This window comes from Geotrypetes seraphini, chromosome 9, assembly GCF_902459505.1.
Source record: "Geotrypetes seraphini chromosome 9, aGeoSer1.1, whole genome shotgun sequence".
Taxonomy (NCBI): domain Eukaryota; kingdom Metazoa; phylum Chordata; class Amphibia; order Gymnophiona; family Dermophiidae; genus Geotrypetes; species Geotrypetes seraphini.
The window spans coordinates 179340177-179356321 of NC_047092.1; the positions used below are offsets into that span (position 1 = coordinate 179340177).

General features: G+C 42.5%; 1 protein-coding gene across 4 annotated transcripts in view; it reads right to left on the reverse strand.

The window, feature by feature from the left end:
• Nucleotides 1-16145, reverse strand: part of BDH1 (3-hydroxybutyrate dehydrogenase 1) — a 34208-nt gene that overhangs the window by 17763 nt on the left and 300 nt on the right. For 2 of the 4 annotated variants that reach the window (XM_033958299.1, XM_033958300.1), the window contains exons 2-5: nt 10304-10434; nt 7040-7112; nt 4430-4540; nt 3184-3325 (exon numbers count right to left, since the gene is read on the reverse strand). In XM_033958299.1, the coding sequence (XP_033814190.1) occupies nt 3184-3325; nt 4430-4540; nt 7040-7112; nt 10304-10386 (409 nt within the window). In that variant the 5' untranslated portion in view covers nt 10387-10434. Of the gene's footprint in view, nt 1-3183; nt 3326-4429; nt 4541-7039; nt 7113-10303; nt 10435-12460; nt 12712-15624; nt 15655-16145 lie in introns of those variants that run through there. The other 2 variants (XM_033958298.1, XM_033958297.1) reach the window with 2 other exon arrangements.

Genomic DNA, 16145 nt, shown 5'->3' on the forward strand with positions numbered 1-16145 from the left:
GCACTGCTGGGCCTAACTCATAAAACATTCACATGTGCGCACTTTTGCATTGGTCAGCATTCACTTTTCTATATAAATAACTTTTCTCAATATAAGACCCCTGACGCAGGCGGATACGCTGAAACACAGCCTGTGTCAGGTCCATCAATAAATAATAGTCCATTTTAAGGCCCTTTGTGCTTTTTTTTTCTGTGCTCGCATTGGTATTATATTGACATTGCATTACATCTGTGGTATTGAAATTCCTCCAGGCTGCCTGTTATTTGTTTTGTACTGACACTAGCCCAGAAATATTTAAGAAAAAGCCCCAATTTAAATTAAATCAGTTTGGGCAGATTGGATGGACCATTCGGGTCTTTATCTGCCGTCATTTACCATGAGGTCCTTTTACTAAGATGCGATAAATGCTAAGGTGCCCATGGACGTGTTAGCATTTAGCACACGCTAAATCGATTAGCGCGCCTTAGTAAAAGGACCCCTATGTTACTTAAATTTCATTTAATTTATTAACATTTGTAGCCCACCTTATCCCAAATTGAGGCACAAAATAAAACACACATACCAATCACATGATTGTTCTACAGTGCTGTTTAATGTCCTCATAAAGGTGGTTAATAAATCCCAATAAATAAATCATCGCTATCCAGGTAATATCGTGGCTCTGTCTTCCTTCCACCCACCCTCTGTCTATCCATTACACAGACTGTGCCAGCGCAGTTAGACAAATTTTCACCCCAGCATGATCTGGACTCTTAAAATCCGTGGAGAGCAAAGTTTTACATTTACCAGCTGCTGGCAAACATATTACTCTGCTCAAATACTGACTCCTGAATTTAGAAAAATAACAGAACTGCTTTAAAAATAGCAGCCCCTGAAACACTTCTCTGCTTTTTGCACCGAGAGCTGCCTTACGTGCTGCAGGTCTTCGCGTTTACACTCAGCAGGAGGCATGGCATCTGTTACGAAGTCCAACTGCTCCCTTTTCTATCCTGCTGCAGAGGCAGTGAAGCTTCTCCAGAGCCAGTTTGTCTGCTTCTGGAACACTGCCATCTAGTGTACAGTTTCCATGCTACGCTATCAACAGATTTTTTTCATATGAGCAACAAAGAATATTACGAAAACTCTGTGGAGATGGTGATGTTCAAGATGCAGGCTTTATTCAAAAATATACAGTTTGATAAGCCACATAAAATATATCTAGGACCCAAACCGTTGGGTCCTAGATCTTTCACTGTAACCCACAGTTTATAACTCTTTTGTAATCCACCTTGAACCGCAAGGTAATGGCGGAATAGAAATCTCTAATGTAATGTAATGTAACTGTGGACCCAACACGGTCCGTGTTTCGACCATGCTGTCTCCCTCAGGGGTCCCTAAAAGTCCTGATATAAAAACACGTGGATTAAAAACTGAAAACAATACTGAGTCGTAACTCTGCGCGGATGAGGATTCCTCAGGAATTTTAGGGACCCCTGAGGAAGACAGCATGGTCGAAACACGGACCGTGTTGGGTCCACAGTTCCAAACGGTTTGGGTCCTACATATATTTTAGGTGGATTATCAAACTGTATATTCTTAAATAAAGCCTGCATCTTGAATATCACCATCTCCACAGAGTTTTCGTTTTCGCTGGATTTGCATTTTCTGTGGGATTAAGGGTCAATCTTTTGCTTGTATTCCTGCAACAAAGAATATTACCCAGGCATCAGGAGAAACACAGGATTACCAGTTCATGATAATGTGCGAGTGAATGCAAACTTCAATGATAATATTAGAGAGAAGTGGATATTCAAAAAGGTTTGTCTAGCTAATTTTTGGGGCCCTTTTACTAAACTGCAGTAAGTAGTACAGCACGCTTAGCTAGGGTTACCAGACATCTGGGAAAACCCGGACATGTCCTCTTTTTAGAGGACTGGACTTTCCAAAACCTGGCAGTTTGTCTGGGTTTTAGAAAGCCCTGAGCTCCGGCCACATCTGGAGGGCTTCAAACAAGCATGCGCGGATGACGTCACACGCATCCACGCATGCAGGAATCCCTCCAAATGCGGCCAGCAGATCAAGAGAAAAAGATGCGCTTTGGGGGGATGGGCTGAAGGCGGAATGGGGCGTGGCCATGCATCCGGGGTTTTCAAATTGGCAAATCTGATATAAAAATAGCCTAACTGGGTCAGACCAATGGTCCATCAAGCCCAGTAGCCCGTTCTCACCGTGGCCAATCCAGGTCACTAGTACCTGGCCAAAACCCAAGGAGTAGCAATATTCCATACTACCAATCCAGGGCAAGCTGTAGCTTTCCCCCTGTCTTTATCAATAACAGACTATGGACTTTTCCTCCAGGAACTTGTCCAAACCTTTTCTTAAAACCAGTACGCTATCCGCTCTTACCACATCCTCAGGCAATGCATTCCAGAGCTTAACTATTCTCTGAGTGAAAAAATATTTCCTCCTATTGGTTTTAAAAGTATTTCCCTGTAACTTCATCGAGTGTCCCCTAGTCTTTGTAATTTTTGATGGCGTGAAAAATCGATCCACTTGTACCCGTTCTACTCCACTCAGGATTTTGTAGCCTTCAATCATATCTCCCTTCTGCCGTCTCTTTTCCAAGCTGAAGAGCCCTAACCTTTTCAGTCTTTCCTCATACAAGATTGTTATTCCTATTGTACTAGAAATGCTGCTTGCTTTCCGTTTGTGAAATCCTCCATGGGTTTCCACTTGATTTCTATTCACCAGCCCCTTTTACACCCTCCACCAACCTGTCACATATTTACATCGCAGTAGGTGGCAGATTTTCCCGAACTGCTTCTTCTTGGGTGTGGGGTAGCACTGTCTCACGACTCATCTCGCTTCCCTCCCTGTTAAAATGGAGACATGAATTTTGCTGAAGCTGCTTAGATAAACTAAGAGCTGGCAGGGAGAAATGCACCCAAGTCAGTGGCAGATGGCATTCTGCTCACCGTTATATCATATCATTGTCACTATTCCTTTCCTTCATAATTTCTAGTGGTTCTTATTTTGTGTGGCTTTCCTTCTTCCAAAAATGTAGTTGCCTCATCTGTAATCTGACATCATACGGTTGCAAAAACAGATCTTAAAAATAAGAAGACTCCTCCTCTCAGTTTCACCAGTATGGACTTCATTTCTAGAAATTGCATTAAAACTTAATAAATGGGAAAACATCCCCACCTTTCTCAGGGTCGTTCAAATTTGTCCTGATGAATTCCTGTGCTCGGGTCACCTCTTCTTCATTGCAGACGTTCAGCTGGACAGTCTTCATACGGTCACTTTTTAGGCTCTCCAGCTCTTTCACTCCACTGTCGCCTTTGTCCTGTAGAGGTGATGGAAGTGACCAGAACAAGTGAATCCAAGATATAATTTCAGCTCCATGACCAATATCCAAAAACTCTCTAACGTTTAAAGCAGAGGTGTCAAAGTCCTTCTTCGAGGGCCGCAATCCACTCGGGTTTTCAGGATTTCCCCAATGAATATGCATTGAAAGCAGTGCATGCAAATAGATCTCATGCATATTCATTGGGGAAATCCTGAAAACCTGACTGGATTGCAGCCCTTGAGGAGGGACTTTGACACCCCTGGTTTAAAGAAAGAATTGGGCTTTCAATTTTGGGGGGTAATATAAAGAAATAAAAGAAAAACCAAAGGCAATAAAGTGATACCTTTTTTATTGGACTAACTCAATGCATTTTATGATAAGCTTTCGAAGGTAACCCTTCTTCAGATCAGATCAGAAGAAGGGTTCTCTCTTTTTACGTGGGGTTTCTGTTCCTTTTGCTTTGCTCTGCTAGAACTGAATGGAACACAATTCCTGTGTGGTAATTGACGGTATTTGCAGGGCGGATACTGGACACACTCCTTACATTTACCATGCAGACTTTGTACTTTACCATGCACTAGAGAAGCGTGTGCCACAGCAGATTCCAGGTGTGCCCTGACGAGATGCCAGTAAGGAGGAGAAACGCCGGCGCTGGCTGACTGCTTACAGGACGTGACTCTCACGGTGAGAGGTGCGTCCTGTAGGCAGCCGGCCAGCGCCAATGACTCTTCTCCTCATCGGCCTCTCTCCCCTCCTCCAGGATCCCCCACTGAAGTAACGGGTTCAGGGTCACGGCCAGATGGGCCTCCGCGCATGCATATGACTTAATCGCGGCCAAGTCTGCACACTTCCGGGTGCCTTCCAGCCGGGGCACCGCGTTTAGTGTGCTTTCCAGCTGAAAAGTTTGTGGGGTGCTGCACTAGTTTGCAGTACACACACAGTATATGCAAAAATAGCTTATCACACAGTAGTAGGGATCTCAATATCCCTGTCCTTCTCTACACAGTAGTAAAAAGACCCCATGCATCACTCTCCATATTCAGTTAGCAGAGAATAGTCATCGAAGTCAATACACTGAGATTGTTCTCTGCTGGTCCTTGCCTTAAGCAGACAGCCCGCAAACACAGTAAAACCTTTGGCATGCAGGTGCTTGGCAATGGAGAACCCAAATCCAGAGTCACAGCCTGTAATTAACACACTTTTGCTTTCAATCTGCATAAAGAAAAAAAAAAAGGCATGCTGTTAGTAGATTATAAAGACAAGGGAGTAAATTTTCTGCAGGATGTTCCACATATAATTTAAAAAATCTAATGTAGTTGCTTCATAATGTAGCTCTCTTCATCAGTCCTATATGTTCAGTCAGCACTGCCGGAAATAAAATTTTATGGAGATTTAAAAAAATTTATAACCCCCTTAAATCCTAACCCCCTCTTTTATTAAGGTGTGCTATGCTTTTTAGCGCCCGGTAAATATTAACACAGGCTAATCACGCGCTAAACGCTAATGCGTGTATGTTATCCTATGGACGCGTTAGTGGACGTGTTGATTTAGCACACGTTAAACATGCGCTAAAACACTTAGTGCACTTTTGTAAGAGAGAGCCTAAGATGCGCTATGCTTTTTAGCGCGTGCTAATTACACGCTAAATGCTAGGATAACATGCACGCGTTAGCATTTAGCGCACCCTTGTAAAAGAGGGGTAAATGTCTTACAGGTAAACATACACAGCTATATTCCAAATTTTACAAACACTTTACATCACATTACATAGTAACATAGTAGATGACGGCAGATAAAGACCCGAATGGTCCATCCAGTCTGCCCAACCTGATTCAATTTATATATTTTTTTTAAATTTTTCTTCTTAGCTATTTCTGGGCAAGAATCCAAAGCTTTACCTGGTACTGTGCTTGAGTTCCAACTGCCGAAATCTCTGTTAAGACTTACTCCAGCCCATCTACACCCTCCCAGCCCTCCTGCCCATCCTCCACCAAACGGCCATACACAGACACAGACCGTGCAAGTCTGCCCAGTAACTGGCCTAGTTCAATATTTAATATTATTTTCTGATTCTAAATCCTCTCTGTTCATCCCACGCTTCTTTGAACTCCGTCACAGTTTTCCTCTCCACCACCTCTCTCGGGAGCGTATTCCAGGCATCCACCACCCTCTCCGTAAAGTAGAATTTCCTAACATTGCCCCTGAATCTACCACCCCTCAACCTCAAATTATGTCCTCTGGTTTTACCATTTTCCTTTCTCTGGAAAAGATTTTGTTCTACGTTAATACCCTTCAAGTATTTGAACGTCTGAATCATATCTCCCCTGTCTCTCCTTTCCTCTAGGGTATACATTACAAGACCTACATGTAATAAAAATGGGAAAAAAACCCAGCAGTCAACCTTATTTTCTTTCTTCATCGAGAACATACTGGACCGTCCCACATATATATAAATTGTTAGAATCAACTAAATGCTAAGACAAAAAAATGTGTCTTAAGAAACTTTCTAAACAGCGGTACATGATTATAAAACCGTATCACTCCAGACAACTCGATCCACAGCACCAGAGCTGCAGCTGAAAAGCATGACTTTCTGGTGACAGCATATCTGATTTCATCTCTCTCTCGTACGTCCAAGTGCATTCCATTCTCTGATCTCAGTGCTCTGTTTGGTTTGTAGATTTTCAGGCATTTGTACAGTGCTGCATATGCCTTTCAGTGCTATAAGTGATAAGTAGTAGTAGTCATTAACTCTGTCAGCTGGACAAAGAAGACAGATTTTAGGGAAGGTGGTAAACCTGAGAATTCTTACACTTCTGCAGCATTCAGAGAATTCCAAACTTGAGTGGGAAACTAATAGAAATCGGAATTGACCGAGAGAAACCAAAACCCCTGCATCCTCTTGTCTTATTGTACATGTGCAAGAGAAGTCTGAGTTTGGAATAGGGCAGAAAGCAAAGATATATTAAAGTGACAACATTTTCGCTCTAAACAAAAAGATGTTTGCTTCAATATTTTGATGTACATTCAGCACTGCAGGAAAAGAGAAATTTTATAAATTGAGTACCTGAATATAAATGTAAATAATAACATATATTTTGACATTTATAGATGGTCCCTGCTCAGAAGAGCTTACAATCTAACTTGGATAAACAGACATAAGATCTAGGGGTGGAAATGCATAACCCAGAGAGAGAGAGGAGTTAGGAGTTGAAAGCACTCTCAAAGAGGTGGGCTTTTAACTGGACCTTGAACACTGCCAGAGACGGAGCCCGCCGAAGGGATTTGGGTAGCTTGTTCCAACCATATGGTGCAGCAAGGCAAAAGGGATGGCGTCCGGAGTTGGCAGCTGAAGAGAAGGGCACTGATAGCAGGGACTTACCAGCTCAGCAGAGCTCATAGGGGGAGATAAGTGAAGAGAAATAGTGAAGGGCAGCTGAGTGAGTGCATTTGTAGGTCAGTAAGAGGAGTTTGAATTGTATTCGGAAACAGATGGGAAGCCAATGAAGTGACTCCTGAGGTCTTCAGGTGGGCAGAGTCTTCACATTGAAGTGTTTTGTGATCAATAAATGTGCTTTGAGAGACTTCAAAATTTTTTGTGCAGGGAATGGAAGATCTGAACTAGGTCGAGTCCAGTCTCATCAGAAGCCTCACCTCTTGGCTTTGTACAGGCTGTTGACTTTTCAAGGGCAGTCACATGTTGCTACTCACCTGCTCTATCTGACGTGCATAACAGCGCCTGCCAATAAAGGTCACGATGGGTAAACAAAACCTTTCCAGAGGTCTGTAATGGAAAGTAAACACATGCACACACATGGTCAAAGATGTTTGTGGAGACTGCTTTCTGAACTCTATCCAAAATTCAGTCATTTAGAGCTTCTGTTTTTATCAACACATGCTCATTTCAATTTAATCCAACAATTTAGAGCTTATTTAATTTTATTAGATTATTTTCTTTTCCAACTGTTTTAGGCCAACAGTTTTGCATATTTGAGCTTCCATAGTACAGTCAGAATTAACCCTCATAAAAACTCCTCTGTTTTACAAAAGCATTTCCTAAATAGCCCTCTTTTGTAGCCTGAATCTGTCTGGATATAAGAGCCTGAAGAATCTTAGCTGAGCAAGGCATTTCAATTCACTTTTAGAGAGCAGACTGAGGCTCCCATCATAGGTAGGGTTACCAGATTTTTGTCCGGAGAAACCTGGACACATGCCCCTCTTTTACAAAGGTGCGCACGCTAAATGCTGACGTATGCATGTTATCCTATGGATGCATTAGTGGTTAGTGCATGCGTTGATTTAGCGCGCCTTTGTAAAAGAGGGGAAAATAAATTGGAGTTACCGTATTTTTCACTCCATAAGATGCACCTCACCATAAGACGCACCCCAGATTTAGAGAAGGAAAACAAGAAAAAAAAACATTCTGAACTAAATTGTATACTAATATATACCCGACACCTTTAAATTCTAACCCAGCACCCCCCAATCAATCATTTTTACATACCCCCCCAGCACCATTAAATTCCATCCCAGCGCCCCCCCAGCGGTACCTTTAAATGTTGGAGGTCTGTGGACGGCTGCCTGCTGCTTGTTGGGGCCTGCGGCGCACAAGCACGCTGTTGCATGGGTGGGTGCCACTTCTGAATGACTGCTCAGTTCTACTGAGACAGCCGTTCAGAAGTGGTGCCCGCCCACGCGGCAGCGCGCTTGTGCACCACTGGCCCCGACATGCTGGTAATCAGCAGGCAGCAGCCCTGTGAAGCACCAGCGACCGGCCCAATTAGGGAAGTGTCCGGGCCCAGGCATTAGCGCGCTTGTGAGCCACAGGCCCTGACAAGCAGCAGGCAGCCGTCCACCGACCTCCAAAATTTAAAGGTACCGCCGGGGTTTTTGTGTATATTTGCTTCATAAGTTGCACCCTTATTTCCGCCCACTTTTTTGGAGGAAAAAGTGTCTTATGGAGCGAAAAATACGGTAAGTTGAAGCGGTTATCTAGTCACAACAAACAATTCATTGAAGGAGTGATAAAAAAGGCACAGGAAGTACCGGTAAGTTAGAAAATTAGAAATAAAAAAGCAAAACTATGAAGCAGCTCAAGTTGGCTGATCCACTGTTCATCTACGTAATTTAAACATTCCTCATTTTGGTGTCCTACTCTGCCTGAAAAGCTGTGACGCAGATAATCTCTGTGAAGTGTGGAACCGACACCTTGATCCATTTTGCGGCTCTTCAGCAAATGCAGAATTTCTACACCTGCAAAATGTGTAAATCTAAAACCATCTCATATAACTATATTACATATAACTGGAAAAATTATAATAGGTTAAACTATAACTTCTGGTGGAATTCCGTATGCCATAAATATAAAATGGAGCGTGCATTAGCAACACAGAGAGGTTATTTTGGCAAGTTTCAGAAGATCTGGGGACCATTAGCAGATTTCTGTAATGAATGAAATCATTTTCCCATAATAAAAATCTTATTAAGAAGGGAGGGGGGTGGGTTTCATTTTATTTAATTTATCTCATAAAATATTTGTCATTATTTTTATTATAATTGTTATGTGTATTGGGAGGGGAGGGAAAAGAAGGGTTTAAATTTTAACAACAATTATTATACATATTAGGTAATACAGATATTTTAGGTATTATTGTTTATAAATACAGAATAATATATTGTATTTAGTGATACATGAAAGGAATTCAAGTGTATGTTTTATGTGATCGTTTTAAATTTCTATGTTACACTTGTGGATGTATGAAAATGAATAAAAAATTTAAAACCAAAACAAAATGTGTAAATCTAATCAAGCAATGAACTATAACCAGCCATTCCCAGGTGACCTAGAGGGTCAATTTCACTGTTACAGAAACCAATTTGATACTAACCCCCTGTTTTACTAAGGTGTGCTATGTGTTTTAGCGTGCATTCAGCGCACGCTAAATATACGCGCGCACTACCCGCTAACGCATCCATTGACTAACATGCGCACATTAGCGTTTAGCGCGTGGTTAGCTCTCGCTAAAACACTTAGAACAACTTTGTAAAAGGAGCCCTTAGCATTGAACGCTGGCTACATAGATTAGCTTTGCTCTCTTCTGCTGGAAATGTGTTCTATAACAGTGCTCTTCAACCACTGGTCCATGGACCGGTACCGGTCCACAGAAATTTCCTGCCGGTCCACAGGGCCGGCATATGCATCAGACCCAAAAGTGTTCTTCAACCACCGGTCCACGGTGTGATCAATGAGGTGTTATCTTCGAGCCAACTCCTTCTTCCTCACTGATTCAGTGCACAAAGCCACGGGCGGTGGCTCCTATGTGCGTCCTATGCCTGAACCGGAAGCCTTCTCTCTGATGTTGCAATGTCAGAGGGAAGGCTTCTAGATGAGGCGCGGGACGCGCAAGGAGCCACTGCCCACAGCTTTGTGCACTGCATCAGTGAGGAAGAGGGAGCCGGCCTGAAGATAACACCGGGGGCGGCATAAAATGGCCAGGCGGGAGCAGGACAGAAGGTAAGGCATAGCATGGAGGGAGGGAGACAACAAAGGTAGGGGGAATGATTTTATTTTTAAATTCAGTGATTGAATTATGTCAATTTTGAGAATTTACATCTGCTGTCAGTGTGCTTTGTGTAGTTTAATTTTGTGGTTAACCATTATGTGTTGTTAATAAGATTATATTGTGTGTATCTATGAAAAAGGAATGGAAAAAATAGTGTTATAATTAGTACTATTATGGGGGCGGGGTCTGGGGTGGAGATTGGGTAGAGATGGGCGGGGTCTGGCCCACGACTTAGCCCAGTGTTCTTCAACCGCCAATCCGCGGACTGATGCTGGTCCACAAAATAATTATTTTATTTCTGCCGGTCCATAGGTGTAAAAAGGTTGAAGAACACTGTTCTATAATACAAAACCCTTTATAACAAAGGATTATGTGGCGCCACTCACAAATCTCCTTCGATTGATTGCCCTACCTTCCAACATTTCTTCTTTCATGTAGCTTCAGAGATTTCACTGAGAAATGGGGAACGGGCCGAGGCATCCTGAGCGACAACATTCCTATAGCCAGTGCAAGACCACAAAAACCTTCACTTCTGCGATTGCCCTGAAACATAAAATACGCCTCTCCTTTATTTTAACAACACTTTTACAGTCGAAACAAGTTTTTTTTTTCTCTTTTACATTTTCCATTAAAAAAATAAGCAGATAAGAAACAATTTCCTTTAGTATATAGGAGAGGTTTCCTAAATATGCATCATTAAACCCAGCTCTTTCCAAACCTGTCCTAGGAACCCCAGACCAGACAGGTTTTCAGAATATCTATAATAAATATACACTTCTCCCTCCGTATTCGCGGTTTCGATTATTCACGTTTTTTAGCTCACTGGCTCCTCCCCCCAAATTACATCAGCTCGCATAGAGAAATCGCTGACTCCCAGCACTTTATTCACCATCTTTTGCCTCTCCTTCAGAAACAGGCCAGGTCTCCCGCCATGTTATTCACGGTTTCACCATATTCACAATGGTTTTTAATAGAAAACAGCGAATAACATATTAAAAAGTTATTTGCAGTTTTTCAGTATTTGCGGTTTTTAATCCCCTAGCACAGCGAATACGTGTACATGAGATCAATCTGTATGCATGGCAGACTCAACATATGCAAATTTATCTCAGGCATATTCAGTACAGATATCTTGAAAAAACAGTTGCCTGTGGGGTCCCAGAAAAGGTTTCTGTGGGGTCCCAGAAAATATATAGTGGGAAATTTTCAAGAGGGTGTTGATCACTTGATCTATGGCCACGCTTTGCCCAGTAAAAATACTCAGCTAGCCAGCTTGATTATGAACTGAAAATCAGTTTACATTAGGGTTTACATTTGGCTCCAGAAAAAAAGAGAGGACAGATTGAGATATCCGTGTTTTACTTTCATTGAAAGCAATGGAAGTAAAACCCAGATATCTTAATCTGTCCTCCTTTTTCTGGAGCCATATGGTAACCCTAGTTTAGGTCAAGCTGGCTAAAATCTAGCTGCAGAGAAGCTGCTCAGCCTTGGGCAACAACGGGATAGTTACTAAAATGCATTAAGAAGTTAACGGGCTTAATTTAACCCATGATAACTTTTAGTTTAACACAACGAAGGAGTCGTGAGCATAAGATGTCAAATAGTCAGCCAAGGGTATACAGTACTCCCCCGATATTCGCAGGGGTTCCGTTTCAGGAACCCCCACAAATATTGAAAAACTGCAAATATGGTTTTTCATCTGGGGAGGCAGGAGAGGGCAGCTGGAGCGCCGGCGAGTGAAGGAAATCACTCGCGGTATGCTCCGACCGCCTCTTCCTGTACTAAAGTCGGGCCTCACCAATCAGGAGCTGCTTTGACACGCAGCTCCTGATTGGTGAGGCTCGACTTTAGTACAGGAACAGGTGATCGGAGCATACCGGGAGTGATTTCCTTCACTCGCTGGCACTCCAGCTGCCCTCTCTTGCCTCCCCTTCACGGTCGGAAAATACCGTGAATGACCTGAACCGTGAACCGTAAATTCGCAGGGGAACACTGTATGGTTCAAAAAGTCACTTTATTTGTAGATATGCCACAAAGCTCAAAGACTCTACACTGGCAGTGCCTTTATCAAGAGTCTGTCTTGATAGTTGACACAGTGCGTGCAGACGCTCTGGGTCAAGCGCTAGTAGGGTGTCAGTAAAAGGAGTATAGAGACTAGTGTCCAAAGCGAAGCTGCAGATCACTTTTAGTTTAATCCACCACTAACAGCTACTGTGTGTAAAAAAAACCTAAAACCTGTAGTACAATAAAAATCACGTATTAAGTACTTCAGATCTTACAGGACAGGAATTGAACAAGGTATGGGTGGGGAATGGGTGTGGACAGTAATGACAATAGACAAGCCTGCTTGGTATGTTCCCTGGGTGTTACTGCAAGAAATTTGCTAACTCATCTCCCAGAACTGCACGACCTTTGCGTTTACTGCATTTCAGGATTTGCTCCTAACAAGTGGTAAATGTAAACATGTCATATTTAGTAAATAGGCCCCTTAGGGCTAGATTTACTAAGCTCACCAATTGTGTCCTGACCAGTTTGCAAACCTTTTCCAACCCCAACTCGATTCACTGACCTTCTGTCCGATCTGATCAGCACATGTAAATGAGGAGCAATGCATGCATAAGTAGGAAGGCAGTGTTTCACTAAGGTGCGCTAAGCTTTTTAGTGCACGAAAAATATTAGCTTATCACATGCTAAATGTTAATGTGTGCATGTTATCCTATGGACGTGTTAGCACACACGTTGATTTAGCGTGCGCTAAAACACTTAGCGCACCTTAGTAAAAAAAGGCCTAAACCAACGAAGGAACACCGACTGGGCTGGCCGATCCGAAAAGAAGCGACTGCTGAGGACCAGTCGCTCACGTCCTTGCCGACTGTCTTGCTCTCTGCCGCCCTGAAATCCCAGCCGTGCTGCCCTGAAACCATCAAAATAAAAAACATCTCCTTTGTGCAAAAAGTGCCCTGCTCGCTGCGACCCCGTGTTTTTAATCCGCGGGGCTGCACTACGACGTGTTCCGCTAGTTGTTTCAGTCTGGCTGCAAAGGTGAAATGATTCTCGTTGGGCCAGAGAGTGCAGCCACCCCCCCCCCCTTTTGTTTTGACCTCAAGCGCATGCGCGGATCGCATCTCCAGGCAGAGAGGATGATCTGCGCATGCGCCTGGATCGCTTGTGGGCGTGTGTCCAATCAGATCATTTGCGTGGGGACTCTAGTGAATCGGTCGCCCGCTTAGTGAATCCAGCCCTTAGTCAGCTAGTGCTGAAAATCAGCTAAATCCCACTTTACAAACCCCCCTGTGCTCCTTCTCACACCTCCCTGAAGCTCTCTCCTGTCTGGTTTTATCAAAGAATGTCATTGCTGATCTCCTCTTACTTCACAAAACCCCTCTCCAAGGGGGGAAAAAACAGTAGCCCCTGTCAAACAACCAAAGCAGAAAAAAGCATTCCCACCCCAGCATAAATGTGTAGTTTTATAGGGGTCCTTTTACCAATCCATGAGCTTACTGCAACTTAAAAAGGCCTTATAGTGGGGTGCATTCAGGCCCCCTGTGGTAAGTTCCAGGTTAGCACACACACCATGCATTAAAACATTGGTCATTTTTACTGTGGAGGGGACTTGTCTGGGCACAGAGCATGCGTGTTTCTGCAGTTATCTGCAAACTACATTGCCGTGCAGTAATTGATTAGCATGCACTAATCGCAACATTAGCATGTGACCATGAATACAAAAACCTGAAAATCTGACATTTTACTACTGCACTAAAAATGGCCTTGGCATGCTTTGGCACCACAGGTCTTCAGTTGCACCTGCCCAAAGTTTCTCCCCATTCCTTACCAAGGGGTCCTTTTATCAAGCTGCGGTAGGGGTTTAACGCGCGTTAAACCGCCTGCCGCACTAGCCGCTAATGCCTGCATTGAGCAGGCATTAACGCGTGATGAAATGTCCGACGCGCTAGCGCAGCTTGATAAAAGGACTCCCCAAGCCACTGAGTAACAGGCTCTGGTGAGGTTCCACAGCCTGTGGCTCTCACTATCCAGACCACATACTCCCCGCTCTGGCCAAAGAGTGTCATCTCTTACTTATGGTTTTCCCCTAATCATTTCTTGTAATTTAAAACAAAGTAACAACAAAAAAAATTAAGAAGCCATAATTTGTGGTACGCTTTTACACGTTAAGCCTTCTTTGGATAAATATTAAAGCCGTCTTTTTTTCATCATGACGGGAATAGCTATTCAAATGGTTACACATAATTGGAAGAGCTATGACAGACTGAATTACACATTTTGGTGGGCAAATGTTTGTACCGCTTATAAGTAGGAGAGAATGAATGCGGGATGTTTAGGGTTGAGTAATGCTTTTAATAGGGTGTGGTGCCCACTGACTGCATTTGTTGCATCGTAAGAATTGTCATGTATCTCTCTTTTTATCAGATTTCCTTACACATCCGGGGGGGGGAGGGAAATGTATTTTGATGATTAAAATTACTTAATTATAATATTGTATTAACATAATGTGTCTTCTTGTATTAATAATTGGGAGGAGGGGGGGAGAAAATGATTATTTTATGTAGTAATTGTGTATTTAATAGTGCGTTTTATGCAGTGTTTATGTTCAATTAATCATATTCAAAGTTTGAAAATCAATAAAGATTAAAATAAAATGTATGTAATGGCATGATTTTTTAATTAGCCTTCCATTTTTTTAGTATGTATTCTGTAATGATGTGTTGTGTTTTACGATTTGTAGGACTATTATTTATGTATTAATTTTTAAAAAGGGGCTCTGGCTAAATAATTGTGTAATGAGGGAGGCTCCCTTCATCCATTTGCCCCTAAATTCATTGCAGGGAGAATGCACAAGCATTTGGAAATCATATTGATTAGTAAAAGCGCTTCCTGAGATAAAAGTGACACCAGTGACCTTAGTGGGGAACGCTAAAGGTTTCTGCCCTAGAAACCCTGAACTTTTTTTTTTGCCTTTAATTTATACCATTTTATTGAAGGAATCAAATAGATATACAATAAAATGATACAAAGAGATATTCATTACAATTAAATTCATAATAAAAAATTTGCATACATATTTTATCATTCCTCCAAAATATATTTTTGATATCTAATCTATTTTTCCCCTATATCCCCCTTATTACTTTAGATTGATTTTTTAAATATTATTATTATAATAAATGAATTTAAACATAAATATATTTCAAGTAATTTAACATATATTAAAATCATCATTCCTATTTCCCTCCCTACCCTAGAATGAAAGGTGACATGAAATATCAAATAAATAAAAATATTAAAAACATTTACTTAATCTAATCTAAACCTTAAGTTTATATACCGCATCATCTCCATGAGAATGGAGCTCGACACGGTTTACAAGAACTTAAAATTTAATATAAAGTATTAAGAAACATACTTCTTGCTTTGGAGGATAAGTTTTGTATATTAGGGTCCCAAATTTTTAAAAACAAATGTGTTCTTATAGGAAATTTACTCGGATTAATCAGAGATCTGAAAGGTCTTTGCTTTCATACAGCAACTATTTGATCGATTTATACTATTAGGTTAGTTTTAAACTTTTTATTGATTTTTTAAATAATAGTGCACTACAATGAATTATGGAGAGCAAATCAGAAAAAGCACTTTACACATACAAACATTTTAAAACAAATCATTTTCTCCCCCCTTTCCCTTAATTAGCAATAATTTGAAATATATTTAATTTACTATTCGTTTAAGCATTTCACCAAATGCAAAAATAACGATGTCCGAGAATGATATAAAGGTGAGCGCAAAACGTGTCTCTCCTTCTAACGTATAGTCCCCTAAGGCCAGGCTTGAGCCGGGAAGCCGCCTAAGGGCAGGTGAGAAGAGACAGAACAGGTTCCGCCGCAGTGCGCAGCCTGGTCTCCTCCTCCCCCGCGCATCCCCGCCCACAGGGCTGCGCGGAGCCAGGCTCGGTCGCTTCTTGCGCGCCCTTTGACAAGCAACCCCCGGGTACTACGGCCTCTCTCTGCCACGCGCGGAAACGGCTTTCGGGCGCAGTACCCCTCCGAGGTACGGACTCCTCCGCGTATCCTCTCCGCTGCGCACGCGCTAAGTAGCCCCTCTGGACTCTCCGCTGCACGCGCACTGGTTGCTAGGCGCCGGAACGGCTTTCGGGCGCAGTGCCCATCCCACCCCGGGGACGGACCCCTCCGCGCAGCGCATCCTCTATCCCTCTCCGCTGCATGCGCGCGCTAAGCAGC